The 14,590-nt window shown below is 42.8% G+C and overlaps 1 protein-coding gene and 1 non-coding gene across 2 annotated transcripts; one reads left to right on the top strand and one right to left on the bottom strand.

Annotated features, from left to right (window-relative positions):
- Window positions 1–841: 841 nt before the first annotated feature.
- Window positions 842–949, bottom strand: LOC147823166 (U6 spliceosomal RNA). The gene has a single exon (XR_015444617.1). It is a non-coding gene; the product is annotated as a U6 spliceosomal RNA (small nuclear RNA).
- Window positions 950–4,678: 3,729 nt separating this feature from the next.
- On the top strand, window positions 4,679–13,004 carry LOC147823167 (ral guanine nucleotide dissociation stimulator-like). The gene is made up of 7 exons (XM_087193865.1): window positions 4,679–5,880; window positions 6,577–6,782; window positions 7,825–7,908; window positions 8,708–8,901; window positions 9,139–9,410; window positions 9,804–9,986; window positions 10,294–13,004. Exons 1-7 carry the CDS (start codon window positions 5,671–5,673, stop codon window positions 10,429–10,431), a joined length of 1,287 nt encoding a protein of 428 aa, XP_087049991.1. The 5' UTR covers window positions 4,679–5,670; the 3' UTR covers window positions 10,432–13,004.
- Window positions 13,005–14,590: the final 1,586 nt, after the last annotated feature.

Raw genomic sequence — 14,590 nt, forward strand, 5'->3', positions numbered from 1 at the left:
TGTAATTAATAGTATGCAGTGAACAGATAACTTTGCAATTATTTGAACATTGTTTTTCTGCAAATAAGTCTTAGTTTCTGTTGATCATTCTTTTCTGATTTAATTATTGTTATAATGGTTGGCAAATAGTGGCTTTCCAATTCCATCCTTCCTTCTACATTTTTAGTTGTAATTCTCTAAGGAATTACTTTCCCCTTTCTTCCAATCCATGCTTGATTAATTTGTTATTTACATCACTAGGCCCATTGATTTCTATTTAGTGGGCTTTAATTTGTTGCTACAAATGGGGGTCCCTTCAGGTTGGATCCTACAGCTCTTCAGCAAATCCCCATAATTTATTGAGCATTTTCTTACTTTCTAACAGAAAAAATTATTACAGGTACATATTCCCAGCCCTTGGGTCAATTGTTTATGTTGTTTATTATACATTTTTTTAGTAATCTGGGTTTATTTGAGGATGACATTTAGAAGTGGAGATTGGGATGGGGTTAAAAAGGCAGAATAAAGATGCCCAGCATTCTCTTTCTCCTCCACAAAAAAAAAATATTAAAAAGCACATAGCTCCATTTTGAAGTAGTGACAATGGGAGGACACTGAAAATTTGAAAGATATCGGTTGGACCTTTGTAAGATTCAAAGACCAGACGCAACAGTATAGAAACAAAATATGGTAGCATCTGCCATGCTGGCTCCATAGCTGGGGGAGAACGAGTCTCCCTTACACAGAGGTGAGTTAGAAAGTGTCCCACAAATACAACTAGTGTGGATACTGGCAATCCCAGCTACTGGGAAGATTCACAATCCTCACAGGTGTGCATTTAAATAATAACCTGAAATCTGCGTAGCACTTTGTGTATGAGTCAGCTTTTATACATCTTCCTCATGGGAGGGCCATGCTAATCTTCTCTGTATTGTATTAGTTTTAATATATGTGCTGCTGATTCAAACACTAGTCAGTGCTTTCATTACTGGAGACAATACTTGACAACCACAAGTTAAAAGGGAAGAGGCTTAATCTGGCTCATGTTTTAAGAGGATTCAGTCCATGTTCAGCTGACTGAAAGGCAGAAATATCATGGAGGAAAGGTATATTGGAGCAAAACTGCTTAGTTCATGGTTGCCAGGAAGCAGAGCAGGAAAACAGTACCAGAGACAAAGGAGTGCAAAACCAGACAGATTCCAGGACCATGCCTCCATGACCCACCTAGGAAATTTCACAAGTGTGTGCCACTAATCCTCCTTGACATAGCCCAAAGCCAATCAAGTTGACACTCCACCCTAATTGCATACTTTGCTTAGGAAATGGATTTCACATTATCTCCCAGCAAACATTCAAGGTAATGCACCCAGAAGCCAACTTGAGAAATGAGATAATGTCTGAGTAGGCAGACCTAGGAGTGAAGAAACTTTGCATATGGTCTTGCAGCCCCACCCTCACCCCACAGCTCTCAAAGCTGCAGCGAGCAGCAACCGGCCCCCTGAGACAAGCAGCCCCGAGACAAGCAGGTTGAAGTTCCTGCGGTGGTCCCGGGCCACGCCCACAACACGGTGAGGTCCACTTAGCCGCGCCCGCCTCCAACGCTCAGTGTCTCCGCCCCCCCCGCCCCCCCCCCGCCCCCCGCCTGCCTGCAGCTGCACAGGAGATTATAAAGACCCTTGTCCTGAGCGCCACAAGACAGAGCAGAAGTTAGTAACAGAAAGAGGGCTTCTCAGGCTTCTGGAAGAAAACGGAAGCTCAGCAGAAAAGTAAAGAGAACCCCTACAACAAAGGCACATCAGACCACTGTACTTGGTCTGCTGCTGGCTTGCTGACACTCACTGACTTGTGTATGCACAGGGATTCCTACGCTGCCTACTGTGACAACAGAGACATACCCTGAAGGAGGCCCATGATTTCTATTGTTATTTGCAAAAAAAAAAAAAAAAATTTTTTTTCTTATTTTTAATTCTTAATTTTTACTTTTTTTCTACTCTTCAAAGTTTTACTTTTCTTTCTTTTATCTTCTCTCCCTCTCCCTCCCTCCCTCCCTCCCTCTCTCTCTCTTTCTCTCTCTCTCATTCTCTCACTGTCCCACATTGCCCCTCATCTCCCCATTTGTTCCTTTCTGCACTGAATTCAGATTTCTCCCTTACTGTTCTTTTCTTCTCTTTTTCCTTCTCTTGATTATCATTAGGTTTAAAGGAAAGTAAATTTGGTATCTAGCCTCCCTGTTGCTTTAGGTGATTCTATTCACATCTTTGTTCTTTCATCCTGCCATTTTCTCTTGCCTTTAACAACTTCTTAGAGTTTGTGTGATCTTTCTGTGTCTTCTGGCCTCACCACTAATCTTACCTGTTCTTTCTACCTGTCCCTCCCTCCCCAACTCCTTTTAGCTCCCCACCCCAAAGGGGAAAGATGCTATATTGAAGAGTTTATTCATTATAAACTTACATTGGGTTGGTCCTTGGTTTTAATTTAACTCACATAGTTAAAAGTGATAGATTAATAACTACCACAAAGTGTCATTTTCTAAGCTGTGCTTGATGCTATGGTATTGTTGACTATATCATTTGGGCTAACATATTGTGATTAATTTAATTAGTTTTCCTTTCTGGTATAAGAAACATACAATAGCTTCAGAGTCATTAGAGTCTCAAAACCCAAACACAAGCCAGATCTAGAAGACACCTCTGAAAAGCAATCATTCCACAAGGGTTTTAATCACAAGTAACAAAGATACCTATGTTAAGCAATCTTGAAATATCAACCCAGGGGGCTGGGGATTTAGCTCAGTGGTTTCGCTGCCTGCTGTGCAAGCCCAAGGACCTGAGTTCGATCCCCGGTACCAAAAAAAAAAAAAAAAGAAAAAAGAAATATCAACCCAGGAATTAAATCAAGGACAGTACCAAAAACAAAAATGAGAAGACACTTAAGCAAGGCACAAATGCAGGCTTCCACACCACAAAAAGGAAATTCTGGGGGAAATGAGGTGGAAAGCTCCTATAAGCAACACTTGGACACCCTGAACTGATAGCACAGGAAGTAACAAAGCAGATGCATGAGGCTCTAGAAAATTTCAAAACAGAAATAATCTCCCAGATAAATATGGACATGGTGAGCAGAGTGAAAGAAATGATTAGAAGCTCTAGAGCAGAAACAGATAAGAAAATAGATGAGATCAGAAACATGCTGGAAGCCATGAATGCCCAGCATAAGAAAGAAATGGAAAACATGATCGCTCAACATAAGAAAGAAACTTGGAATCCATGAAACAGATTCAAACAGGTATTCAGGAGATTAAAAACTCCATTGAAAGCATGCAGAGCAGACTAAGAGAATCTGAAGACAGAATATCAGATATAGAAGACAGGTTTGCAGTTAAGGACCATGAAAACAGAGATTTCTGAAAGATAGTAAGGGACCATGAGAAATCAATCCAACAGCTGCTAGATGATGCAAAGAAGAATAACATAAGACTCATAGGAGTCCATGAAAAAACGGGAGAAAGTACAACAGACATAAAAACACTGTTCACAGAAATAATAGTAAATGACTTCCCAGACAGAGGTAGAGAGTTGGACGTACAGATAAGTGAGGCATACAGAACTCCATCCAGCCATGACCAAAAAAAAAATCTACACCTAGACATATAATAGTCAAGATCCCAGAAACCCAACAGAAGAACAATATTCTACGGGCAATTAGAGAAAAGGAACAAATCACCTACAAAGGAAAGCCCATCAGAATCACAGCAGACTTCTCAACACAAACCTTCAAATCAAGGAGAGCCTGGAGTGAAGTATTTCAAGCCCTAAAAGAAAAAAACTTCCAACCTAGACTGTTGTATCTGGCAAAATTATCTTTCAAAATCGATGGGGAAATTAGATACTTCCATGACAAAGAACACCTGAGAAATTTTATGAACACCAAACCAGCATTCCAAACAATTTTAAGCAATATCCTAAAAAAGACAATGAAGGTCACAACTCCATGAGGCCCAGCAGAGAGAAGGCACCAAGCAAGGTAAGGCACTAAAGCGAAAGGGGAGAAAATAACAAAAGAGCCAACAACAGTAAAACTTCATGACAAGGATGAGTCAATATCTGTCAATTATAACCATCAATGTTAATGGCCTCAATTCACCAATCAAAAGAAATAGACTGGCAGAATGGATTAAGAACCAAAACCCAGCAATACGCTGTATACAAAAAACACACTTAACTCAAAAGGAAATCCATAGACTGAAAGTAAAAGGATGGAAAACAGTTCTCCATGCAACAGAAACCCAGAAAAAAGCAGGCATAGCAATCTTATTTGCAGACAAAGTAGATTTCAAACCAAAACTAACTGAGAGACAAAGATGGTCACTACATCCTTCTGAAAGGACCAATCCAAGAGGAAGAGATGACAATCCTAACCAAGTACAAATGCCCCCAACTACACAAAACAAATATTAATGGACATGAAAAACCAAATAAGCACTGATACAATTGTAGTGGGGGACCTCAACACCCCTCTGTCACAAATAGACAGATCAACTAGGAAAAAAATTAACAATGAAATTCTAGAACAAACAAAGCTATTGAATAGATGGACTTAATAGATGTTTACAGAGTGTTCCACCCCACAAAATCAGAATACACATTCTTTTCAGCTGCACACGGGTCATTCTCCAAAATAGATCACATGCTAGCTCATAGGACATATCTAAGTAAACGTAAAAGAATCGAAGTTATCCCCTGTATATTATCAGACCATAGTGCAATACAATTGGAGATCAATAACATAAGAAACCGCAAAACACCCACAAACACATGGAAATTGAACAACACCCTCCTGAACAACCAATGGGTGACAGAGGAAAGAAACTGTGAAAACAGAAAACTGGCAGCAAGCCTATGAGTGATTTTAGGTATGTCTATGGTTTTGCAGGGGTGATTAAAATTTTAGATATTATAAAGAATTATTGAAAGCCAAAAATCTTGAATGTTTCCAAATTTAATGAAACCTCTAATTTTGTTATAAATATAGCTAGTTATAACGGTAATCCTAACCCCTAACTCTAATATTTAAAATTAACCTAACAAAAACTGCCAGCATAACTCTTAACTTCTAACCCTAAATCTATTCTAACCAAAGGCCTACCACTAAAACTTTCTGTAGCCTTCACAATTACTCAAACCCTAACCCAGAAATCTAATACTAATCCAAAACCTAACCTTAATTGTAAAACATAAGCTCTACACCAGGAACTAACCCCCTATACCTACCCCTACCCCTAAATCATAACTCTTTGTCTAACACTGAACCCTAACCCTGAACCCTAAATCCTAACCCAGAATCTAATCACTAAAACAAACTCTGACCCTCACAACAAAAGTTAAACCTGACTTCTAACCCTAAACCCTAATGTCTAAACCTAACCCAAAGTAAGAGTGGCAGGGTTCATCAGTTTCCTGGGGTGCCAGCTAAGCCCTGGCCTGCCCAGGGACATTGGGCCAAGTGTTTTTGTGTCACTCTGTCAGGTTGTGTACTGAGTATGAGTTGGGGGCAATCAGCAGCCCAGGGGCTATTTTACGTCCAGTGCGAGGAAAAGTTCAGTTGAAGAGATCCCAGTAGATGACCTCACTTCATTATGATGACAGTTTGCTCAGAACCCTGTTGCCAAGCAACACATAGCACCACTAACTGATGCCTGCTCACTTGTCTGGAGACACAGGACACGTGAGGATGTTTTCTTGCTGTCTCCCGACTTCCCAAGGCTCAGGCCTCAGGAGATCTCTCAGGAGAGGAGTCAGTCGCACCTGGAGAAACTCGGCCCGAGTCTCACAGGACGCCTGTGGCCATTTTCTCAGAGGAGTCAAAATGGGGAACACAGGAGCCGAGGGCAGGTCAGCAAAGGTGAGCACACTGCTCTGATCCCTCCTGTATGGGTCCAGACCTTCCCTGGCTGTGTGAGAGTGTGTGCCCAAGCACATGATCGAGTGTCAACAAAAAATCTGTACTGCTCTCACGTTATCATATATGGCAGAGTCACTTGATAGTTTTCTAAGGTTGTGACTTAAATTGAAAATGACCCCAAATGTTTCATGTATCCAGAGGTGGGGCTTTTGGAAGGTGATGGGATCATGTGGGTGGCTTACTTACTCATCTCCAGATCACTGGAGTCACTGATAACTCCATAGCTGAATATATTGTTGGGAATTGGGGCCTGACTGGGGAGGTAGGTCATTGTGGGTGTGACCCTGGAGGGTACATTTTGTCCCAGGATCCTTTCTCCTCCTCTGCTTTCTGGCTGCATGGGCCGAACAGCTTTCCTCTGCCATGCCCTTGGATCATCCTGTTTCTGCCTTGGAGCCAGCCAACTATGAACTAAACGCTCTAAAACCATGAGCCCAAATAAGCTTCTCCTCATCTCTCTCTTTTTTTTTTTTGTACCTGGGATCGAACTCAGGACCTTGCACTTTTGAGGCAGGGGCCGGAAGTATTGAGCTAAAACCCTGGCCCTCTGCTCCTCTTAAGTTGTGTTGAATATTGGTCCCAGAAACAAACAGGTGATTCATAAAACTACTGTTTCCATGTTAACCTCCCTCGAAGGTCCCACTCCAGGATGAAAAGGAGTCAAGCCTGACTCTGGATACTCAAGCTTGTTTAGAGTTTTTGAAGATGGAGGTAAGGGAGTCCATGGTCAACCATCTTGTGCGATCCTTGCTTCAAGGGAACTCTTCGTTCCCGCACGAGTTTTTGAAAAACTGCCAAGTATTTGGGACCACACAGCAGGTGCTGGATCTGCTGTTGAAAAGGTTTGTGCACCCCCTTGTAGGTCAGGGGAGCTCCATCTGGCTGGGTTTTGGGAATGCTTTGCACCACTTGGTGACCCAGTTTGCTGTGTGACAATTGTAAGGCTAATAGGAGGACCTGCAGGGTGTGGTCAGGAGCAAGGGAGTTGAGCCTGCAAATGCCTGTCCTGTGCTTGATCGTGTACTTGGTTACCCAGCACTGTGGTCCACTTGAGTGTGACATTCACCTTTCATCGACATGGAGAAGCTCTCAGCCTGGCTCCTCACTTGAGGCCTCAGAGAAAGTTTCCCCATCTGTGAAAGAGGCTCTGGATTCCACCTGGGATACTCTTCTCTTAGATACAGGCAGAGCAGGAGCCCTGGGGATGGACTGAGGGGCCTGAGACCCATGGAGATATTTGCGAAGGTGATGGTTGGGTTCATCCATGGCACACACAGATATGAAGCACTAATTGTATACAGGCACATTTCTGGGTACTTAACCCAATTCAGGGAAAAAGGGCAGGAAAATACCTTTTCTCTTAGGCTTTATTTTTATGTCAGGGTAGCCAGTGACACAAGAAGTCATGAGAAGGTAGGGTAGGTGTGTTACCAGCCTCCCATATCCATCTGCTCGGGTTTGTTTGCTCACCCCTGGAAAACCAAAGGAAGCCATTTGGGGTGGGGGCGGGGTAAGAGAAAAGCTTTCTTTAAATCTCACTCCAAGGGGACGGAGGTGCTGCTTTGCCTCAGAGCACCATCTCTCAGTGTCCGTGTGTGCAGGGTCTTTCACAGTAAGGCACAGGGGAGGGGGCACACCAGAAAAGAAGGCACCTCTCCAGGCTTGCTCCATGGCTCCCAGACACATTCCACTCCCCCCCTTCCTTCTGGAAATGAAGTGGGGCCTGACCTCCTGGGGCAGCTCTGCATATTGTCTCCTGTGGTCTGGGCTTAGGAGAAGAGGGGGTGGCAGTTAAGTCCTCAGCTTGAGGAAGTCTGGAGAAGCCACTTGTCCCTAAGGAAAAGTTCTCACAGCTAAAGTATCATTTCATCCTGCTGGTTACAGATGTGATTCCCTCATGGCCTCTACACACAGCCAAAGCCTCCACTACTCCAGCGAAAATGGCGGGCCTCTGGATCAGCTGAAAAGGTGAGTGGGATTTGGCTCAAGAGGGAAGGTTCCTGTGTCCCTGTGTCCGGACTGCGGAACTGGGGAGCTGAGACAGGGAGGGGGCAAATACCAGCTCCTGTATTTGTGTTTCCTGCTGGAGGGCTGAGGTCTGGGGCTTCCCTTGCAGGAGGAGGAAATAAGAGCTGTGGGTGGGGTCCTCCACCAGGGAACAGGAGGGGCCCGGGGATTTGAGCCAAGCACTGTGAGCATCCGCTCCACCAGAGCCCATGCCAGCCCTGTGGGTCCACCCCCGCCCTCACTGGGACACTGGCTGTTTGGGGAGCAGCATGCTCCTATGTGGCCTTGCTACTCTGCTGGTAGTTTCCAGGCGACTTGATGACAGTAAGGGGTGGCTGCACCCCTCAGCGGAAGCGTGGCTGGGAAGACAAGACCCATAGGTGTCTCAGACGTGGAAGCAGCCTGGCAGCCCAGGCCACAGGTTGAGGTGTCACCAGGGTCATGGGTGGGAGCAACAACCATTGAAGAGTTCACCTTCCAGTGAGCAGGGGCAGGTGTGTTACCAGTTCCACACAGCAGAGTGTGGGCTTCTCTGAAGAAGGGGAGTTGATCTAGGGCTCCCTCCAGTGGAGTCTCTCTGCAGTCTCTGCCGGGTCTCTTGGCCAAACTCTGGATGGAAGGTCTGAGGGGCTCAGGCTGAGTGGGGCTGTTCACTCAGTGAACTGGGGAGCACAGTAGCCCAGGCCCCACAGGTGTGCCTTGGGATGCCATCGAGAAGGGGAGGTCAGGTCCCTGACACTGCCCACCCACCTGTCCTCAGTGCCATCTCTACCATCTTGGGCACATGGCTGGAAAAGTATCCAGACCAGTTCCAGCAGCCTCCGGAGTTCGTGAGCCTCAAGCAGCTGGTGGAGTACGTGCAGCTGCACCTGCCTGGCTCAGATCTGGAGCACCGTGCGCACCTTCTACTGACCCAGCTGGAAGACACACAGACCATGAAGGCCAAGCCTGGGGGTGAGGAGGCCTGGGATGTGTCCATCAAAGCACACGAGGAGGGTTGGTGCTGGACCCACCAGGAGGAGGCTCTTGGCTGGGTTGGGCAAGGCCCAAACATGAGCCTTGGGCCCCTCAGGTGGTGGACCACAGTCTGAGCAGATGTCCTGTTGTGGAATCAGGGTTGGAAGATTTTCCGGAAGGCAGGGAAAGGTTAAGAGCAAGGCAACAATGTTTGGCACCTTTTTTTTCCTACAGCCCAGGCGGCAGCACCAGTCCCAGGTCCAACTGGAGAGGGAGAGGCAGCTCCGGCAGCAGCCTCTAAGCCAGCGGTAGATCCACCACCCATTCTGGGGCAAGAGTTGGCTGCAGTGCCAGCTCCATGGCCAGGTGCACCTAGAAAGCCACCTCGGGTTATTCCAGAGAAGAAGCAGACTGGAACTGAGACTCTGGAGCTGGAGCCAGCCAGAGCAGGGCCACTTCTACCAGTGGTGCCATCCTGGCCTTCACCTATGACCATGAAAACTAGGGTGAGTGCAGGGAAGCCTCACATGATGGGGCCCTCCTGATCTGGTGGCAGACTGGGTCACGCTGAGGGACATGGTAAGTGGCTGGGCCCAGAAGGAAAGGCAAGTGTGGACTCCTTCCAGGCATCTGCCATCAAGACCTGCTGAGCCCACGTCCTGTTCATATCCCAGCTCCATCCTTGCACACCATAGGGTCACTCTTATGTAAGATGTCCTTGTGGCAGGGAGACAGAACCCCGAATTCCCCACGAGGCGTGAGCTACAGTCCTGACTTTCTGAGCTCCAGACTGATCAGTGGTCTCTGTCCTTGCTTGGGGCCCTGTGGTCTGTGGCAGGCCCAGTGACACTATCTCTCCCCAGGAGCTGTTTAAAACCATGGCGCTCTCCCCTTTCCAGGATTCCACCTGGTTGCAGCGGGGCAAAAAGGCCAAGGAGCAGCGGGCTGCCACCGTCTGCTCCACTGTCATTCACCTCCCAAGTGTGGCCCAGTGTGTCATCAGCACGGTCCTCAGGCACTACATCATGGAAGCCTCAGCCCGCACCCAGGTGGTGGAGCACGGGGTCTCCAGGGGCCCTCAGGTCAGTTTCAGGAGGGGCCTGGGACCTCTCTTCACCTTTATGTGCTCTCAAGTGTCCTCTGAGCTCCGATCCCTGCATAGGCCTCAGGCCCCTCCTTCCTAGGGCCGCGTGGCCTGGACTCTCCTGCCCCAGTCCTCCCTCCTGGCACCTTTTCCTTGGCTGTAGCTGCCATCCTGGGCTCTCTTATCCCTTGCTTCCCAAGTGACCCCTCTCGGGGCTCCGTGAGGGTCTCTGTGGCCAGGCCAGAGGCCTCATCCAGGGGGCTGGCTAGAGCTCCAGTGCCTCTCACCGAGTGCTTCTCCCCCAGGAGCGCCAAATGCTGCGGAACCGTGCCTCTCTCTCTGGGCTGCGAATCAGTGTCATCCAGAGCCTGATGCAGACCTGGCAAGACTTCTCCAGGTGGCTGTTCCTCTCCATTGGAGCTACAGGTGAACCAGTGCCATAAACTGGACAAAATATGTGCAGAACTTGTTTGCGAAGGTAGAAATGTCTAGAATGTATTTTATAAAGTTCCCCCAAACTCAAAGAAATCTTATTTGAAAAGAGCCAAAAGAAATGAAAGGCAGTTTACGAAATAGGCAAATAAAAATGTGTTGGGCCTAAGTATAGTGGAGCAGGCCTGTCATCGGATAACTCTGGAGAGAGACTGAGGCAGGAGAATCACAAGTCCCAGTACAGTCTGGCAACTTAGTGATCCTGTGAAACCCTTAGAAAAAAGAGATGATATTCACCATAATTAGCCATTAAAGAAATACAATTTAAAACCATAATGCTATATCACCTGAACCTACTTGAATTGCTAACATGAAAAATCCCAGTTACCTAATGCAAGAGTGGATGACAAGAATTCAGGCCTGTCATATACTGCTGGTAAAGAAGTCCATTTCCTGCTTTTAATATCACCCTATTATTTTTGCAAATGGCCAACACTGGGTGAAGCTGGGTAAGGAGTGCACGGAACACCTCATTCCTCAAGTACCTGTGAGTCCATAATGATTTCAACACAAAATGATTTTGAAAAAGCAGTAATAACATCTGACTTAGAGAAGGTATACATTTGAAATATAGACAGATAAGTTGAGTATAAGAAATGAAAAAGTTACAATATGCAAAGTTTAATCATAAGAAAATTGGTGTAAGTGTATACGAGAAAAGGCAGCCTCTGAGATAAAGGATATGATAGTAAACCAAGAAAGACATTGCTGGTGGGAATGTAAACTAGTACAACAAATATGGAAATTCCTCAAAAATACTAAAAATAAAAAAATCCATTTGACTTACTTTTCTCCTTTTGGCTATCTTCCAATAGTTAAAGTCATATTATAGTGAGACAAGCATACCCATATTTATAGCAGCACAAACATGGAACGAAACATATAGGAAAATGGATGCACCATGAATCAATAATGCTAAGTGAAATAAATCAGACACACAAGCTTAAATATCATATGGTTTCTGTTGTATAGGAAACCCAAAGTATACATAAATTAAAGAGCAAAATAAAAGAAACAATAGGACAGGGAGATAGGTCTCCTGCAAATGGCATGGGGAAAGATGGAAAGATTGAGGGAGTATAAAAGGAATTAAAATGTGTCATGTACATATACCAACTACCACACAATGAATACATTATGCACTGTAAACGTGTACTAATAAAAACAAAATAGCTATGGAGATACCTAATCCACTTGCTATGAAAATCTTAATACAGGAGCAAGAAATAGAAAATCAAGGTAATAAGATGACTTAAGAACATAACTAGCAGCAAATCCCAAATAAATATAACTAGTTAAGCATCATGATAAAGAATTTAATAGAATTATAAAACTCAGTGAGATCGTAGAAAATACAAATGAATGACTGTATGAGATTAAGAGGGTAATGCAGGGTATGCATCAGAAATTCAGAAAGTGAAACATTTTTGGGGAAAACCCCCCAAATTGTGGTAAATTAAGATCTGAATAAGTCAAATAAAAATTGAGTTCAGAGTCTCAACAATAAATTGGATCAAGCAGAAGAAAGAATACCTGAAGTTGAAGACAGTCTTTTAAGATCCCATTCAGAAAAAAGGGGAAAAGAAAAAAATAAAAGGAGATTTCTAGAGCTCTGTGATACCATTAAATGAACACATACCTGCATCTTTGAAATATTCCCAGGCAAGAAAATAAAAGTTAAAGGCATTAGAAAACTTATTTGATGAAAATTTAATTTTTGGACAGACATAGACATTCAGATGCAGGAGGCTTATAGAACCCTAAATAGCCATGATAACATCTGACAAAAAGGCTAAGTGTAAAAGAGATAAAGGAGATCACTATATAATGATCAAGGGATCAGTTCATCAGGAAGATACAATGATTAATCTATGTGCCTATTGTCAGAACACCCAATTTTATGAAACAAACATTGTGGGACTTAACAAGAGAGACAGGCTCCAATACAATAATTTTGGGGGATTTCAACACTCTACTGTCACCAGTAGAAAGGTCATCTAGGACAAAAAAAAAATCAACAAAGAAATATCAAGGTTAAGCTACACTATAGATCAAAGAACTTTAAGACATTTCCACAATACTCCCTCCAACAGTTAACAGAATACACATTTGTTTCATAAAATCATGAATATCCTCTAGAATGAACCATATATTAGGCTACAAAATTAGTCTTTTAAATCCAAAAATAAGATTATCTGTATTTTTGCAAATCACAATTAAATAAAACTAGAATTCACCAGCATAGGAAAATGTAGATATTATACAAATGCATCAGGAATGATCGACAGACCTTTGAATAGAAAGTGGGTCATTGAGAAAGTCAGGAGAAAAACTTAAAAAATTGCTCAAAACAAATGAAAATGGAAACATAAATCCAGAACTTAGGGGATGAATAAAAAGCATTACCAACAGGAACATTTATAACAATGACTGCCTACATCAAAAATTAGAAAGATTTCAAATAAACTAATTATATTTCTCAAGGATTTAGAAAAGCAAGACCAAACCAAATCTCAAATTAGAAGGAAAATATAACAAATGTCAGCAGAATAAGTGAAATACAGTCTAAAAACCACAAAATACAACAAAAAAAAATGAACTAGAAAATCTTTAGCTAGACTTACCAAGAATGAAAGACACAAATAAAATTAAACATGAAAAAGAAGACATTCTAACCAATACCCGAGAAGTATAAAGGGTCACTAGGAAATATTTTGAAAAAGTATGCGTTAACAAACTAGAAAACTTAGATGCACAGAAATTTAAATAGTATATGTATGACCTATCAGAATGAACCAAGAGGACATAAAATACCTGAACAAACTTGTAGCAAGTAATGAGATTGAATCAGTTTTTTTTAAAAAAAGTCTACCAATAAAGAAAAACCTGGGACAGCCTCATGTTGAATATTCCAAACTTTTAAAGAACTATTGCTAATTCTTCTCACATTGTTCCACAACATTAAGAGAGGAAACTCTTCCAAAATCATTCTGTGCAGCCAACATTACCTTTATCCTAAAACATGACAAGGACACACACACACACTCACAAACATATGCATGCACACAGAAAAAAAAGGAAAACTATACAAACATCCCTGATTCAAAAATACTCAAGAATTTGCCAATAAATTTAATTCAACAGCACATCAAAAGAATCATGTACCATGCAAGTTGGGATGCAAAGGTGATTCAACAACAATCAATAAATGTAATGAATCACCTCAACAGAATCAAAGATAAAAATCATACTATCTTCCCTGGTTGCAGGAAAAGTCTTTGATAAAATTTAACACATCTTTATGATAAGAGCTCTGAAATCAGGTATAGAAGAATCTTGACTCAATATAATACAGGCTATATAATAAAGAGTCAATGTAATAAAGGCTCAATATAATAAAGACAAACCCATAGCCAACATCACACCAAGGGGAAAAACCGAAAGCCTTTCGTCTAATCAGAAAAAGACAAGTATGTTCACACTCACCACTGTTATCCAATATAGTGCTAGAAGTTTTAGCCTGAATAATTAGACAAGAGAATGAAACAAATATCACACAGACAGGAAAGGATAAGTCTAATTATCCCTGAACACAAGACATGATTCTAGACACAAAAAACCTGAGGACTCCACCAAAAGATTATAACTGATAAATCAATTCAGTAGTGTACAAAATCAACATACAAAACCCCCAGTATTTTTGTATTCTCATATTTGATGAAAAAGAAATCATGAAAGCAATCTCATTCGCAATAGCAAAACAAAAGCATTAAAAACCTAAGAATAGGGGCCGGGGATTTAGCTCAGTGGTTCTGGCACCTACCTTGCAAGTGCAAGGTCCTGAGTTCGATCCCTGGTACCAAAAAAAAAATTTTTTTTAATTAAAAAATAAAAAAATAAAACCTAAGAATAAAATATCACCACTAAATGAAAGACTACATTAAAATTTGCTAAATGCTAAGGGAAGAAATTAAAAACACAAAAAAACAGAAAACCTACTGTGTTCATGGGTTAAAAGAAATACTGTTAAAATGTCCGTGCTACTCAAAGTGATCTACAGAATCAATGCCATACCCAACAAAATACCACAGAACTATAAAAAATAATCCT

Source organism: Heterocephalus glaber, unplaced genomic scaffold (genome assembly GCF_053883595.1).
Source record: "Heterocephalus glaber isolate CG9 unplaced genomic scaffold, H.glaber_assembly_v1.0 deba00001600, whole genome shotgun sequence".
NCBI classification, from domain to species: domain Eukaryota; kingdom Metazoa; phylum Chordata; class Mammalia; order Rodentia; family Bathyergidae; genus Heterocephalus; species Heterocephalus glaber.

Coding starts and splice junctions, on each gene's coding strand:
- LOC147823167 (XM_087193865.1), top strand. CDS start 5,671: ATGCCTGCTCACTTGTCTGGAGACACAGGACACGTGAGGATGTTTTCT. Junction 6,783..7,824: donor CTGGATCTGCTGTTGAAAAG/GTTTGTGCACCC, acceptor TGCTGGTTACAG/ATGTGATTCCCTCATGGCCT. Junction 9,411..9,803: donor CTATGACCATGAAAACTAGG/GTGAGTGCAGGG, acceptor TCCCCTTTCCAG/GATTCCACCTGGTTGCAGCG.